Source organism: Mastigoproctus giganteus, chromosome 5 (genome assembly GCF_048544385.1).
Source record: "Mastigoproctus giganteus isolate SK-2022 chromosome 5, ASM4854438v1, whole genome shotgun sequence".
Lineage (NCBI taxonomy): Eukaryota > Metazoa > Arthropoda > Arachnida > Uropygi > Thelyphonidae > Mastigoproctus > Mastigoproctus giganteus.
The window spans coordinates 158016072-158028597 of NC_143579.1; the positions used below are offsets into that span (position 1 = coordinate 158016072).

A 12526-nucleotide genomic window follows, 5' to 3' on the forward strand; every position below is an offset into this window, starting at 1 on the left:
ATATTCTGAGAGTGATAGGAAATACTGAAATCATCAACATATAAAGCTGAATAAACGGTTCTTGGAATATGCTCCGTTATGGTATTTATTTTAATACGGAAAAAGGTAGTGCTAAGCACAGACCCTTGAGGCATGCCTTCTTCTTGGGTGAAAACCTTTGAAAGGATAGTCTGCAGTATAACTTGAAATGTCCTGTGCTGCAAGAAATTTTGGATGTATTTAGGAAGATGTCCATGTAATCCAAGGAGGTATAGGTTTTGAAGGATTCCATAACGCCACGCTGTATTGTAAGCTTTTTCTATGTCAAAGCAGATCATGAAGTGATGTTCCTTTCGGATGAAGGCATTCCGTACACTGTTTTCTAATTTTATAAGTAGGTCTAGCGTTGAACAATTTTTCCTGAAACCATGCTGTGCTGGGTTGAGAAGATTAGTACTGTTCAAATACCATGTTACATGGGCATTGATGATTTTTTCCATAACTTTGCCTAGGCAACTTGTTAAAGCAATTGGACGGTAGTTGTGTGGATTAGAGCGATTCTTTCCCGGTTTTGGGAAAACTAGAATTATTGCATGATGCCAACTATCTGGAAACTGGTTTTCTAGGAAGATTTTGTTATACAAATCAAGTAATGCCATTTGAATTGGTTGTCAAGTTTCTTTAACATTATGTAGTGAATTTTGTCTGGTCCTACAGCACTTTGCTTTGTCTGGGATAGAGCAGTTTTCAATTCATGGAAAGATAATGGAAGGTTGTACTGTTCATTATTTCTTGTGGAAAAATTGACTTTGTGTCTTTCTATCCTTGCTTTGTATGTTTGAAAACTCTGAGTATATGAAGTGGTTTCCGATGTTTTGGAAAAGGTTTCAGCCAGTGCATTGGCTATTTCTGAAGGCTGTGTGGTACCTTGTCTGTTCCAGTTTAGAACTGGAGGTGTATTAATCTGGTATCTGCCATTCATTTTGTTGATTTTATTCCAGACATTTTGTGATGATGTGGAACTTGTTAATGTGGATGCAAATTTTATCCTATCCAGGATGTTTTCTTACTGGCCTTTCTAACATATCTGGCTCTCACTCTTTTTGAATGATGCGAGGTTCTTCATAGTGGGACATGTTCGAAAATTATTCCAAGTTTTATTTCTCTCTCTTTTAGCTTGTAAATATTCATTATTCCACCATGATTTTGGGTTTGTTGGAAGGTGTGATGATGTTTTTGGAAAACTTTGTTCAGCAGCTTTGATTAGTTTATTTGTTACATACTGTACTGCTGCCTCTAATGGATTTTGCCCGATAATATCTGCGTCCAGTTTTGCAATAGATTTATATATTTCCAATCTGCTTCAATTATATTTCGTCTGGGATTTCTACGTGATTGCCATGTGGTTCCTGATGACATGGTAATGATTACACTGGTTTACAGTGTATCTGGGGTTTGAGTAAAAGTATGTGGCAGTTATTTATGCATGTTTACTGATTACTAAACCGAAGTCCGTTTGTTTCTATCATGTAAAGTTTTTCACAATTCATTAACAAAATATTACCTAGGTATTATGTGCAAATGTGTACATAACTATAGTTTCAGCAATGGTTTACAAGTTTTATACCCCTATATTCGTAATCAGTATCAAATATTTGCCTCAAATACAACAGATTGTGCAGGTTTAACCCATAACTACACGCACTGCAAGTACCGAACTTGACCCAGGAAGGTAGATGGCCCCCACCCAGCTCTTCCGTGATTCCCAGAATTTTATTTTCCGAGTGGAGTCTGGGAGACTCCTGTGTGTAGTTATGGGTTAAACTTGTCCGAACATGCACTCTCTTGTTTGTACAGTCCACTCAACCACAGAGCCTGTATAAGTGACACATCCCTTATGCGGTCACAGTACTCCTGCAAAAACCGTCGTGAGCTCTCATTGTGTGTTAGTTTTCTTTTAGTACGGCAACCACAAAATGTATAAACAGTTCCAACATATTTTGTTACATATGTGGTTGTTTTGTTCCTGTAAAGCAGAGGTGAAATATTACCGATTTTGTAAAAAAATCGTATTATGCTACTTTGACATAAAACTAGGCGATCAGGATAAATCGTAGGCACCGCATAAAGTATGCCATACATGTGTCAAACATCTTAGAAAATGGAGTCAAGGAAAAAAAAAAAAAAAAGGTGTGCTTACAATTTGCTATTCCTATGGTGTGGCACGAGCCAGTAAGCCATGCCGATTGTTACTTTTGTGTATGTGACGTTAAAGGTTACAATTCAAAAAATAAAAAGGACATCAAATATCCAGATCTACTGTCAGCCATAAGACTGGTTCTGCATGGACTTGATCTGCCTGTAAAACCTCCACCAGAAACTTCGGAGTTCACATCTTCTTCCACTGAAGCAGAAGCTAAAGAGGTTAGTGGAGAGGAATGTTATCCCCAGGTGATTAATCTGGGCAAGAGGAAGAATCTCATCAGCATTGAGCTTGCTCAGACCATTCAAGGCCTTATACACCTCAATCAGATCATCTTGCAGGTGCCTAGTCACAAAGAAGTATATCCAGTTGATAGATGAACAGTGCACTGTTGAGTCAGTTTGGTGTGACATAAGCACTGCGAAAGCAAAAATAAGAGGAGTGTGTTATAGGCCTAATGACTCAAATGAGTACAATGAACAATTGTACAGAGAAACAGAGTGGGCTAGTAAATCAGAATGTCTTATAATGGGGGATTTTAACTTCCCAGATATTGACTGGAACTTATGGGTTGGTCACTCGCACATTAGTAAGACTTTTGTGGATTTATTGGATGATTGTTTTCTGCAGCAGCTTGTTCGAGAGGCAACCAGAGACGGTAATACTCTTAATCTGGTTATCAGCAGTGATCATTCGTTTTTTTTTTTTTTTTTTGGTAGTTGTTGGCGCATCGGCTTCTGGGGCCATAGTGCACCTCCCAAGGTTTTTTGCAGTACTTTGATCCAAGCCCGAGGCGGGATTCGAACCCGCGACCTTTGGGTTGCCAGGCAGGCACTTTACCCACCCGGCTAGCCCGGTCGGCTGATCATTCGTGTATTAAGAATTTGCAGATAAAGGAACCATTAGGTGGCAGTGATCACAGTGTACTGATGTGGGATTTACTTAAAGATATAATTACCATCAGGGGTAAAGTAAAGGGTTTTTTATTGCGTAAAGGTGACTACAGTGGTCTCAGACAGTTTTTAAATTCTGTACAGTGGGGCCAACTGATGATGTTACCAACAGCAAATTCTAAGTGGGAAGCATTCAAGGAATTAATAGTGGAAGCTACTAAACATTTCATACCTATTAAGAAATATTGTTCAAGGTTTAGGCCTAAATGGTTGTCAAATGAACTAATGAGACTCGTGGCAGAGAAAAAAAATGCACGGGATGCATATAAATTATCAGGCGACACAGAAGCCTATGATTATATATAAGCTAGTCTGTAATCAAGTCACAAAGGAGGTTACACAAGCGAAGGCAGATTACAAGAAATCTTTGGCAGTGGATGCTAAGAAAAACAGCAAGGATTTCTTTACTTATATAAACTCTAAAAGGAAGGGGATGAAACTGATTGGTCCACTTGATCTCGATGGTTCGAATGTTGACGATCCTGCTCAGATAGCAAACAAACTGAATGAGTATTTGCTTGAGCATGTACAGAGAAGAGCAACAAGATTGGTGAGGGGAATGAAGCGATCCACTTACCAGGAGAGGCTTAAGTTCTGCAAATTGCAGCAGCTGGAGACCAGGCACCTGTGAGGTGATCTGATTGAGGTGTAGAAGGCCTTTAATCGGTTGAGCACGCTGAATTCTGATGGGATTCTTCCACTTGTTCAGATTACGAACCTAAGGGTGCATAAATTGAAATTGAGGAAGGACAGATGTAGAATAGATGTGTGGAAATTTGCCTTTAGCCAGCGGGTGGTTAATTGCTGGAACAAACTTCCATCTGTCGTTGTGGAAGTTGATAGGTTAAATAAATTTAATGAGGAACTGAACAAACATTTAGAGGGGATTGTTTTGTAATTTTTTTTTTCGCTGATGCTGCGTAAACTCATACACTTGCTTTCTTGCATCACATGCCACTACTACTACTACTACTACTAGAAGACACTGTAATTTGCAAAACTGAAGCCTTTCTTTGTAAGAGCAACCCTTTGTTCCATTCGGGTTGGTAACTGTAATTGTGATTAATCGGAGTATTTGTTTACATCACTGATCTAAAATTCAGCACTTTCAGATGTTGTTGTTATTTAGTTTTTAGGAGCATTAGCAACTAAGGCCATATTGCTCCGGGATATGCGGTGGTCATTTCCTGACCTTTCCGCATCCTCCGTATTTGGTGGTGACAGGCTCGAACCCCGGTCTAATCAAGAAGCGTGTGCTGCGCACTGCTGCTCCTTCCCACCTGGCTACGGAGGCGCCTAGCACTTTCAGAAAGTGTAATTTATAACTTAGTGCTTTTTTTATATTATAAGTTTGATTTTTCCTAGAGAAGATCAGCAATGAAAGGCAAGTATGTCTTAATTGGTAATATTGTGATTTGATTTGTAATATAATATAATTTAAAAATTGTGGGGGGGGGGAATCATGGCAGGCTAATAAAGAGCAATGAACTGCAGTTGTTGGTTGGTTGTGTTATATTATTTTATGGCACAAGGGCTACTAAGGCTAATTTATGCCTATTAAAATCTGTCAAATAATAAACAATCTTCTTTAAGAACAAAAAGAATTCAGCCAGATTTGTCGTCTCCTATAAGATGATTTATGCCAGTGGTTCCTGTATAAGAGAAAGCCATTTAAAAATTGCATTCTGGACATTGTTTTATTTATTTATTTATTTATTTTTTTATGTAAATCCCAAACACGAAATGTATTAGAACCTATAGTACTTAGTACCTTGCTAGGGTTGGAGGTTGAGAAGATGAAAGAAGATATTTGTTGATATTGGACTTGAATTTCTGTAGACTGTAATTTTCAAGAAATATGTATGAAAGAAGGTTGTTCCAGAAAATGGCAGTTGAATGAATAAACGAGGAATATGAAAAGTTGGTTCTGTGAGTTTGAAGTTGGACAGTAAATGGATGTTGGCAGGTGGCTGCACGTGTTTGGACTGTTTTGAAAGAGAGAGCGGGAATTATAGAAGCCAATTCAGAAGAACACAGCCCATGGAAATATCTGTAGAAGAAGTATGCGGCAGAAACAGTACGTCTATGAGACAGCGAGTGGAGAGACTCTGTTAGAGATGAATCATTAATTAACCTAACTGCCTTCTTCTGAATGGAATCAAGAAGCCTGAGAGAGGTTTTGGAGGCACCACCCCAGATGTGGGAACAATATTCCATGGTAGGGCAGATTTGTACAGAGTGAACAGCTGTTTGGAAGAAAAGTAACACAGAGAGCACCAAGTATATTAGATGCAGAGGAAGCAATATTTGTAATGTGCTCGTGCCAAGAGAGATTAGAAGTCAGGGTAATCCCCAAAAGAGATATATCATTTTGCCTAGAAATCAACGTATCACCAAAGATAAGCATAGGAGCAGAAGAATCCTTTTTGCGAGATATAAGACAAGTCTGAGTTTTAGAAGGATTGAAATCAACTAAGTTGTCTCTGCCCCACTGGAGAATTACCTGAAGATCCGCATTTAAGGAAACGGTAGCAGATTTTCGAGAAGTTGAAGCTGATTGAGCAGGGCAAAGTTCCTCAAAATGGAAAGTGGAATGCAATATACTATCACTGGCAAAACTATGGATTTAACAGGAGAGACGGCTTCTACAAGGATAGGATACACTTATTTATAAGGAGTGCAAGAGTGTTTGCTGATGCTATCGAAGCAGTGTTAGGTGGGTCGGGAAAACTGCTAGCTTGGGGGGGGGATTCACAGCCTAAAAGATTAACAGTAGCCATAGGCAGAGGTGAAAGTGATTCTTGCACTGCTCATATTAAAATGAGCAGGAGCTTGGAGGGCAGTGTATTGGAGGTTTCAGGATTCGGGAACTGGTGAGTCATCATGGAACAAATATATAGATGGGCTCTGTTAGGGTAACTAAGAGTAAGAACAGATGCATGTATACTTGCATGTACACCAATGCTAGGAGTATAGTAAATAAATTTGATGAATTTGATGTGCTGGTGGAGACATTAAAGGCTGATATTGGTGGGACATCAGAGATGTGGTGTCACACAGAGATAAAGAATGTAGAATTGGAATTTGGGGAGAAAAATGTGCATAGAAAGAATAGAAGGGGAGGAGGGGTTATGTTGTTAGTTAAGAAATACAAAATCTAAGGAAGTGCATCCAGTTGACATAGATGGACTGTGCAATGTTGAGCCAGTTAGGTGTGCTGTAAGCACTGATAAAGCAAAAATGAGAGTAGGAGTGCTTTATAGGCCAAATGACTAACAAGTACAAAGAACAATTGTATGGAGAAATAGAGTGGGGAAGTAAATCAAAATGTCTTATAAAGGGGGATTTTAACTTCCCCATTAATTGCATCTTGTGGGTTGTTCACTCACACACTAGCAAGACTTTTGTGGATTTATTGCATGATTGTTTTCTGTTGCAGCATGTTCAAGAGGCAACCAGAGAGAGTAATACTCTTGATCTGATTATCAGCAGTGATTATTCATGCATTAAAAATTTACAGACAAAGGAGCCACTAGGTGGCAGTGACTACAATGTACTGATGTGGAAATTACTGAAAGATATAACTACTATCAGGGATAAAGGGAAGGGTTTTTGCTTTCGTAAAAGTGACTACAGTGGTCTCAAACAATTTTTAAATTCTATACAGTGGACCAACTGATGATGTTGAAATTCTCAGAAGAAAAAATAATTTTGATATTCTAAATGGGAGGAATTAATTCAAGGAATTAATCTTGGAAGCTACTAGGCTTTTCATACCAATTAAGAAGTACTGTTCAAGGTTTAGGCCTAAATGGATGTCAGATGAACCAATGAGACTCATGGCAGAGAAGAAAAATGCAAGGGATGCATATAAATTATCAGGTAAGTCAGAAGCCTATGGCAGATATAAGCTAGTCTGTAATCAAATTACAAAGGAGGATAGGCAAGTGAAGGCAGATTAGAGAAATCTTTGGCAAAGGATGCTAAAAAAATCAGCAAGAACTTCTTCACTTATATAAACTCTAGAAGGAAGGGGATGAATCAGGTCGGTTCGACTGTTGATGATCCTGCTCAGATAGATGAAAACTAATGAGTATTTTGCATCTACATTCACACATGAGGAATTCTGCAGAGATGTAGAGGACAGAAGCTTATTAAACTATAACAGGTAGTTCAATGATTTTGTAATAACTGAGAGCAAGGTGGAGGAGAAATTGTTGAAGTTAAACATAAGAAAGGCTCCTGGGGTGGATGGGATCTATCCAGTTATATTAAATGAGGCAGCAAAGGAAGTAAGCAAACTGTTAGTCATAATTATGAGAGCATCCTGGACTCAGGGGAAGTCCCAACAGACTGGAGATGTGCAAATGTGTCACCAATTCACAAACGGGAATCAAAGGGTGACACGAGTAATTAGATCTTAGTTTAACTTCTGTTCCGGGGAAAATAATGGAGTCAATAGTTAAAGAAGCATTGCAGGATCATCTAGACAAGACTGCAGTAATAATTCAGACAGCATGGATTTGTTAAAGGAAAGTCTTGTCTGACAAATTTGATTGGTTACTATGATGTGGTTACAAAGGAATGGGATGCAAAAATAATTTTGATATCATGTACTTGGATTTCAGCAAAGCTTTTGATATTGTTATACTGTTGCGCATGGAAGAAGAGTACTGTACAAATTGGAGCAGTACGGTATTAAGGGCAAGTTGCTACAATGGATAAAAGGCCGGTTGAGTGGGAGAAGACAGGGAGTGGTAATCAATGGACACTGCTCTACGTGACTAATATTATTAGTGGAGCCCCCCCAGGGTTTGGTGTAGGGCCCACTGTTGTTGTGTATATTTGTCAACGTTATTGATGAAGGTATATCAGGCATTTACAAAAAAGCAGTGCCTAATTGTTACAGTGCCCCCAAAGCACACAAAGGATCCTCACATATATAAGCAACAGTAAACATGTTAAAAGACCATTAAGCAAAATTTCAACGTGCATAGATATGCACTTTGAAACTACATATCTTGCAGAAAGCAAGCTATGTAGTCAAATTTGGCATGCTTCACAATGCATGAAATATGAAACTACGTATTTTGTGTTCATGAGAAAATATTGGGTTTTGTTTTCATATCTTTAGTATGTGAAAACAGCAACAGATCTTTCAAAAACAACTAGGATAAGGCTAGATTTTAATGAACTAGTGGAAGAAGAATAAAAAATAGCCTGAAACTATAAGCAAACACAGCGTCAGCACTTGTTGGTATCATGCCACCGTTCAAGAAAAAAGCTAAACCAATGCAACGACCGTGGCAGACCACCTATCAGGTTTGCATTAATTTCTGTACCAAAACCATTAAAAAATCACTTCAGAAACTACTATAGTAAAGGTTTGACTACATTTAGGAAGGTAGAAAAAAATTTCAATATTTAATCACTGATTAACAGTTAACATGGAAATGTTATTTTTGAGGGTCACTGTTAGGTGACCGGCCAATACTGTGGGTTAAAATAATAAAAACAGAAAAAAAGCATTTTTTCCAAAAACTGTTTAACCAAGTTTACAGAAAAGCTAATGTTCTTTGCATTCTCAACACTTATTTATAAATTACAACAAAATTTGTACCTGCTAATTGGTTCATACTCGGTGCTATGGGCTTATCGTATTTACTTGTTGGACTCAAATTATCAACACTAATGTCAATACTACCAGCAGCATCACTCCATGTATTTCTAGATTTCTGCAAAGATAATTTAAAATATCAAAAAAAATAAAAAACACACACGCGCACACACGCGCACACACACACACACACACGGAACAATTCTTCCCCATCATGTACTTATTTTAATATTGAAAAATGGATTAATATAGTACAGGTCGACCGTCACTAATCCAGCAGCATTGGGACCTGTGGGATGCCGAATTAGTAAGTTTACCAGATCATCGATGGTTATTTCAGCACATACAGTTTACCCAACAGCTAACCACCTCTTCCTACCTTTAACACGTTGACTGCCAAGCTAGTTTTAAGAATAAAATTCCCCAGGGGCCAAAAAATATTTAGCAAATAATTTGATTAGTAATTCTAAAATAAATATTATAATGTCACTGCTGTCATTTTTTCACTTAAAATATCAAAAAAAAAAAAAATTTTCTATGTCGCATAACCTACTTGAGAAGTAGGTTTATTTCTTGAGAAGAAGCCCTGTCGACCACATACGTGTGACGCTATTGTGCCATACATATGAAGGTCGTTTGTGATTAGTTTATTGCGCACTCAGCGAGCGATGCAATAAAACTAACTGAGATAAAATAAACTCTTAAACGTCGCAAGTTTGTCAGTATCGTTAGAGATTTTGTGAAAACAAGTTCGTTAGCACGCTGTATTATCTATTATATTGTGTTGTGTTTTTCTGCAAGTTTGTACAAGTGTGTTGTAAAAAAAAAAAATCTAAAAAGGAATGACTAAAAGAAAATTACTAAAATAAAAGGAACTGAGAGAAATTGCTGAAATTTACAGTTAAGTAGAGTTAAACTTCTCAAAGACACACCACTGTCGAGTTTTTTCAGAAGTTCAACTTTATCTGTTATGGACAATGTATGGTGTTTGCGCTTTACACCACGAGACGCACTTCCTTTATGCACTGGAACCATAGCTAGGTCTAAATGTGAACAGGTTATAATAATAAATGCAGAAAAACAAGTGGGAATGGCTTGCCAGTGTTTACGACTTCGTGCCAACAGCTGATGCTGCAATCAACGCCACTGAAACAGTAGCTGCAGTCAGTGCACCGACCCAGGAAATTTGAAATTACGTTTGCGGAAATTATGTCCGAATTAGCGGTGGAACCGAATTACCAGTGGCCGGATTAGTGATGGTCGACCTGTAATTAATGCTTTGCACTTAGTGCCACTAGAAAAGAATTACCAAGTCATATATATTACAAGAATTACCAAGTCATGTATACTATATGTAAGTATTTTATTAACTAAGATCATAATTCACACCCCACAGTCAATTCCTCTACATACAATCAGAGAAACCAACAAGAAGAAGAACTAAAGGTTTGGATGTATAACAATGAAAAACATGGACAAATTACTGGTGTGTGAAAATATACATAGCAGACAGAATAATGGAAATAAGTACAGTAAACCCTTGATTTAACAGACTAATAGGGGAGAAGGGGTGTCCGTTAATGCCAAAAGTCTGTTAAATTGAATGTAACCTGGGGGAGAAGGCATTTTTTATTGTTCTTAATGTAAAAAAAAAAAAAAAAACACAATACAATATGCTTTAATACAGTATACAGTACTGTACAATATAAAATTATGTTGCAATTTGGCCTTTGATTTACGGATATCAGAAACTGTTTTTTTACGACATAGATTTCACAAACACATGCTACTGAGATGCCTTGTTCTAATTTCTCAATTAGCTCTAATCTCTGTGCTAGATTTAAGTTCACACACTTTCTTTTAACTCCTCTATCACTGGATGCCATTTTAAATTAAGGATTGTAAAATTATTTAATAAATAAAGTCACAATTCAGAAAACAGAGAAACACTCTGTATACAACCTGACCACACGACAGGGTGAGGCAGACTGAGACCGAAACAAAGCAAGTTGGTAGATCTGCAGTTTAGTGTCCCGAGTCACATTCAGCCTGCAAGTCTCTGCCTACTCTTATCTGTAATCTGGGAAAACAGTTATTTGAACACGTTTTCAGAAATAATAAAAAACAATTTCCTGAATTTGATTATAAAAATAAAAGTAGGTAATTATCAAAACAATAATGGAAATAGGGAATTATTATTAATTTTTAATTAATAATAACACTGAAATTTTGTATAACCTAAAAAAAATAATATGGTCAAGATTAATATGCAAATTACTGTATTAGTATTTGTCCGATCCGTTAAATCCGAAATCCATTATATCGCAGTCCATTAAATCGAGGGTTTATTGTACTAAAAATCAGTCAGGATGGTGCTGAACTAGAGTGCGTGGCCAGGACAGCACTGATTTACGGCATGACACAAAATTTACAAAATGTCACTAAAACAGTGTTGGGTGGTTGTTGTTGTAGTTGTTTAAGAGCTATTGGCACAAGAGCAGCTTAGGCTATAATGCACCTAGCCTAGGTAGGAGAGTTTCATATATCAGCATTTTTCACTTTTGTGGTTTAGAATAAAGCCAAGATTCTGCTTTATAATCATGTAGTTTCTCTATAAATGGTGTACTATTAATTTTATATGTTTTTGAAGTATCCAGTTAACTTAAGGAAGAAGAAAACATCAGTAATATTTGGCCGGTTATCTAAAATTGTTTTAAGCATTAAGTTGTTTTGTGCATTCATTATTGTTTGAAAGGCTTTTAGTCGTTCTCTATGAAATTTTGGACAGTTCACCATGAAGTGATGTATAGTTAGCGGAACTTGACAGTTTTGACATTGAGGGGGGGTCTTCACCTCCGAGTAGGTAAGAGTGAGTCATATATGTATGCCCAATTCGCAATCGAGAAAGGGTCACTTCTTCCTGTCTATTCCATTGGAAGCTAGTAGGCCACGGTCGAAATGTTTCTTTAATTAGACAAAGTTTGTTGTTAGTCTGATCTAGCTAGTGTTGTTGCCACTGTTTTGTACTGCTTTGGTCGATTAAGGACTTCTAATCTGTATATGGTACTGTGTAAAAGGTATAATCAGAGGTGGAAGCTTCTTTTGCTGCTTTGTCTGCTCTTTCGTTTCAAGTTATTCCTGTGTGGCCTGGGATCCAACATAATCTGATATTGCAATTTCTTTGTAATAGCTCAGATACTGAAAATTGGATATGTTGTAGGATTGGGTGTCTTTTGGTATTTGCATTCTGCAAAGCAATAACAGAGCTAAGCGAGTCCGTGAAAATAATGCTGTTTGCTATCTGTTTATGTTTGATTTGCTTTATAGCCATTGAAATGGCTTGTAATTTGGCAGTAAAAATACTGCATTCTTTTGGGAGTTGTTGGATGAAGGTGCAATCCTCAAAATGAATTGCAGCTCCTACACAAGTCTCTGATTTAGACCCATCTGTATATATGAAAGTGTGATGTGGATATTGTTCTTTGTATGCTGCATATAACTGCTGGTAGTATTCCCCCCAGGTTGAAAATGCATAGCTTAATCTGCACAGTACTGTGATTTTGGCTTAGAATGTTCTCAGTCTCTAGGAACCATGTCAACTTGGCATTAATTATTTTTTCTAATATTTTTCCTATATAATTAGTTAAAGTTACGAGTTAGCAATTTGCTGGATTTGAATTGTCCTTTTCTGGTTTAGGAAAAGCTAATACAATAGAATGACTTCAGCTGGTAGGGTAGTAATCTTCATCAAAGATTCTATTATACAGTTTTAGA

General features: G+C 37.3%; 1 protein-coding gene across 4 annotated transcripts in view; it reads right to left on the reverse strand.

Annotated features, from left to right (window-relative positions):
- LOC150085792 (clathrin interactor 1-like) overlaps positions 1-12526 on the reverse strand; it is a 379846-nt gene that overhangs the window by 42567 nt on the left and 324753 nt on the right. For all 4 annotated transcript variants that reach the window (XM_090374252.1, XM_090374251.1, XM_090374253.1 and 1 more), the window contains exon 10: positions 8756-8870. In XM_090374252.1, the coding sequence (XP_090230378.1) occupies positions 8756-8870 (115 nt within the window). The remainder of the gene's footprint in view (positions 1-8755; positions 8871-12526) is intronic.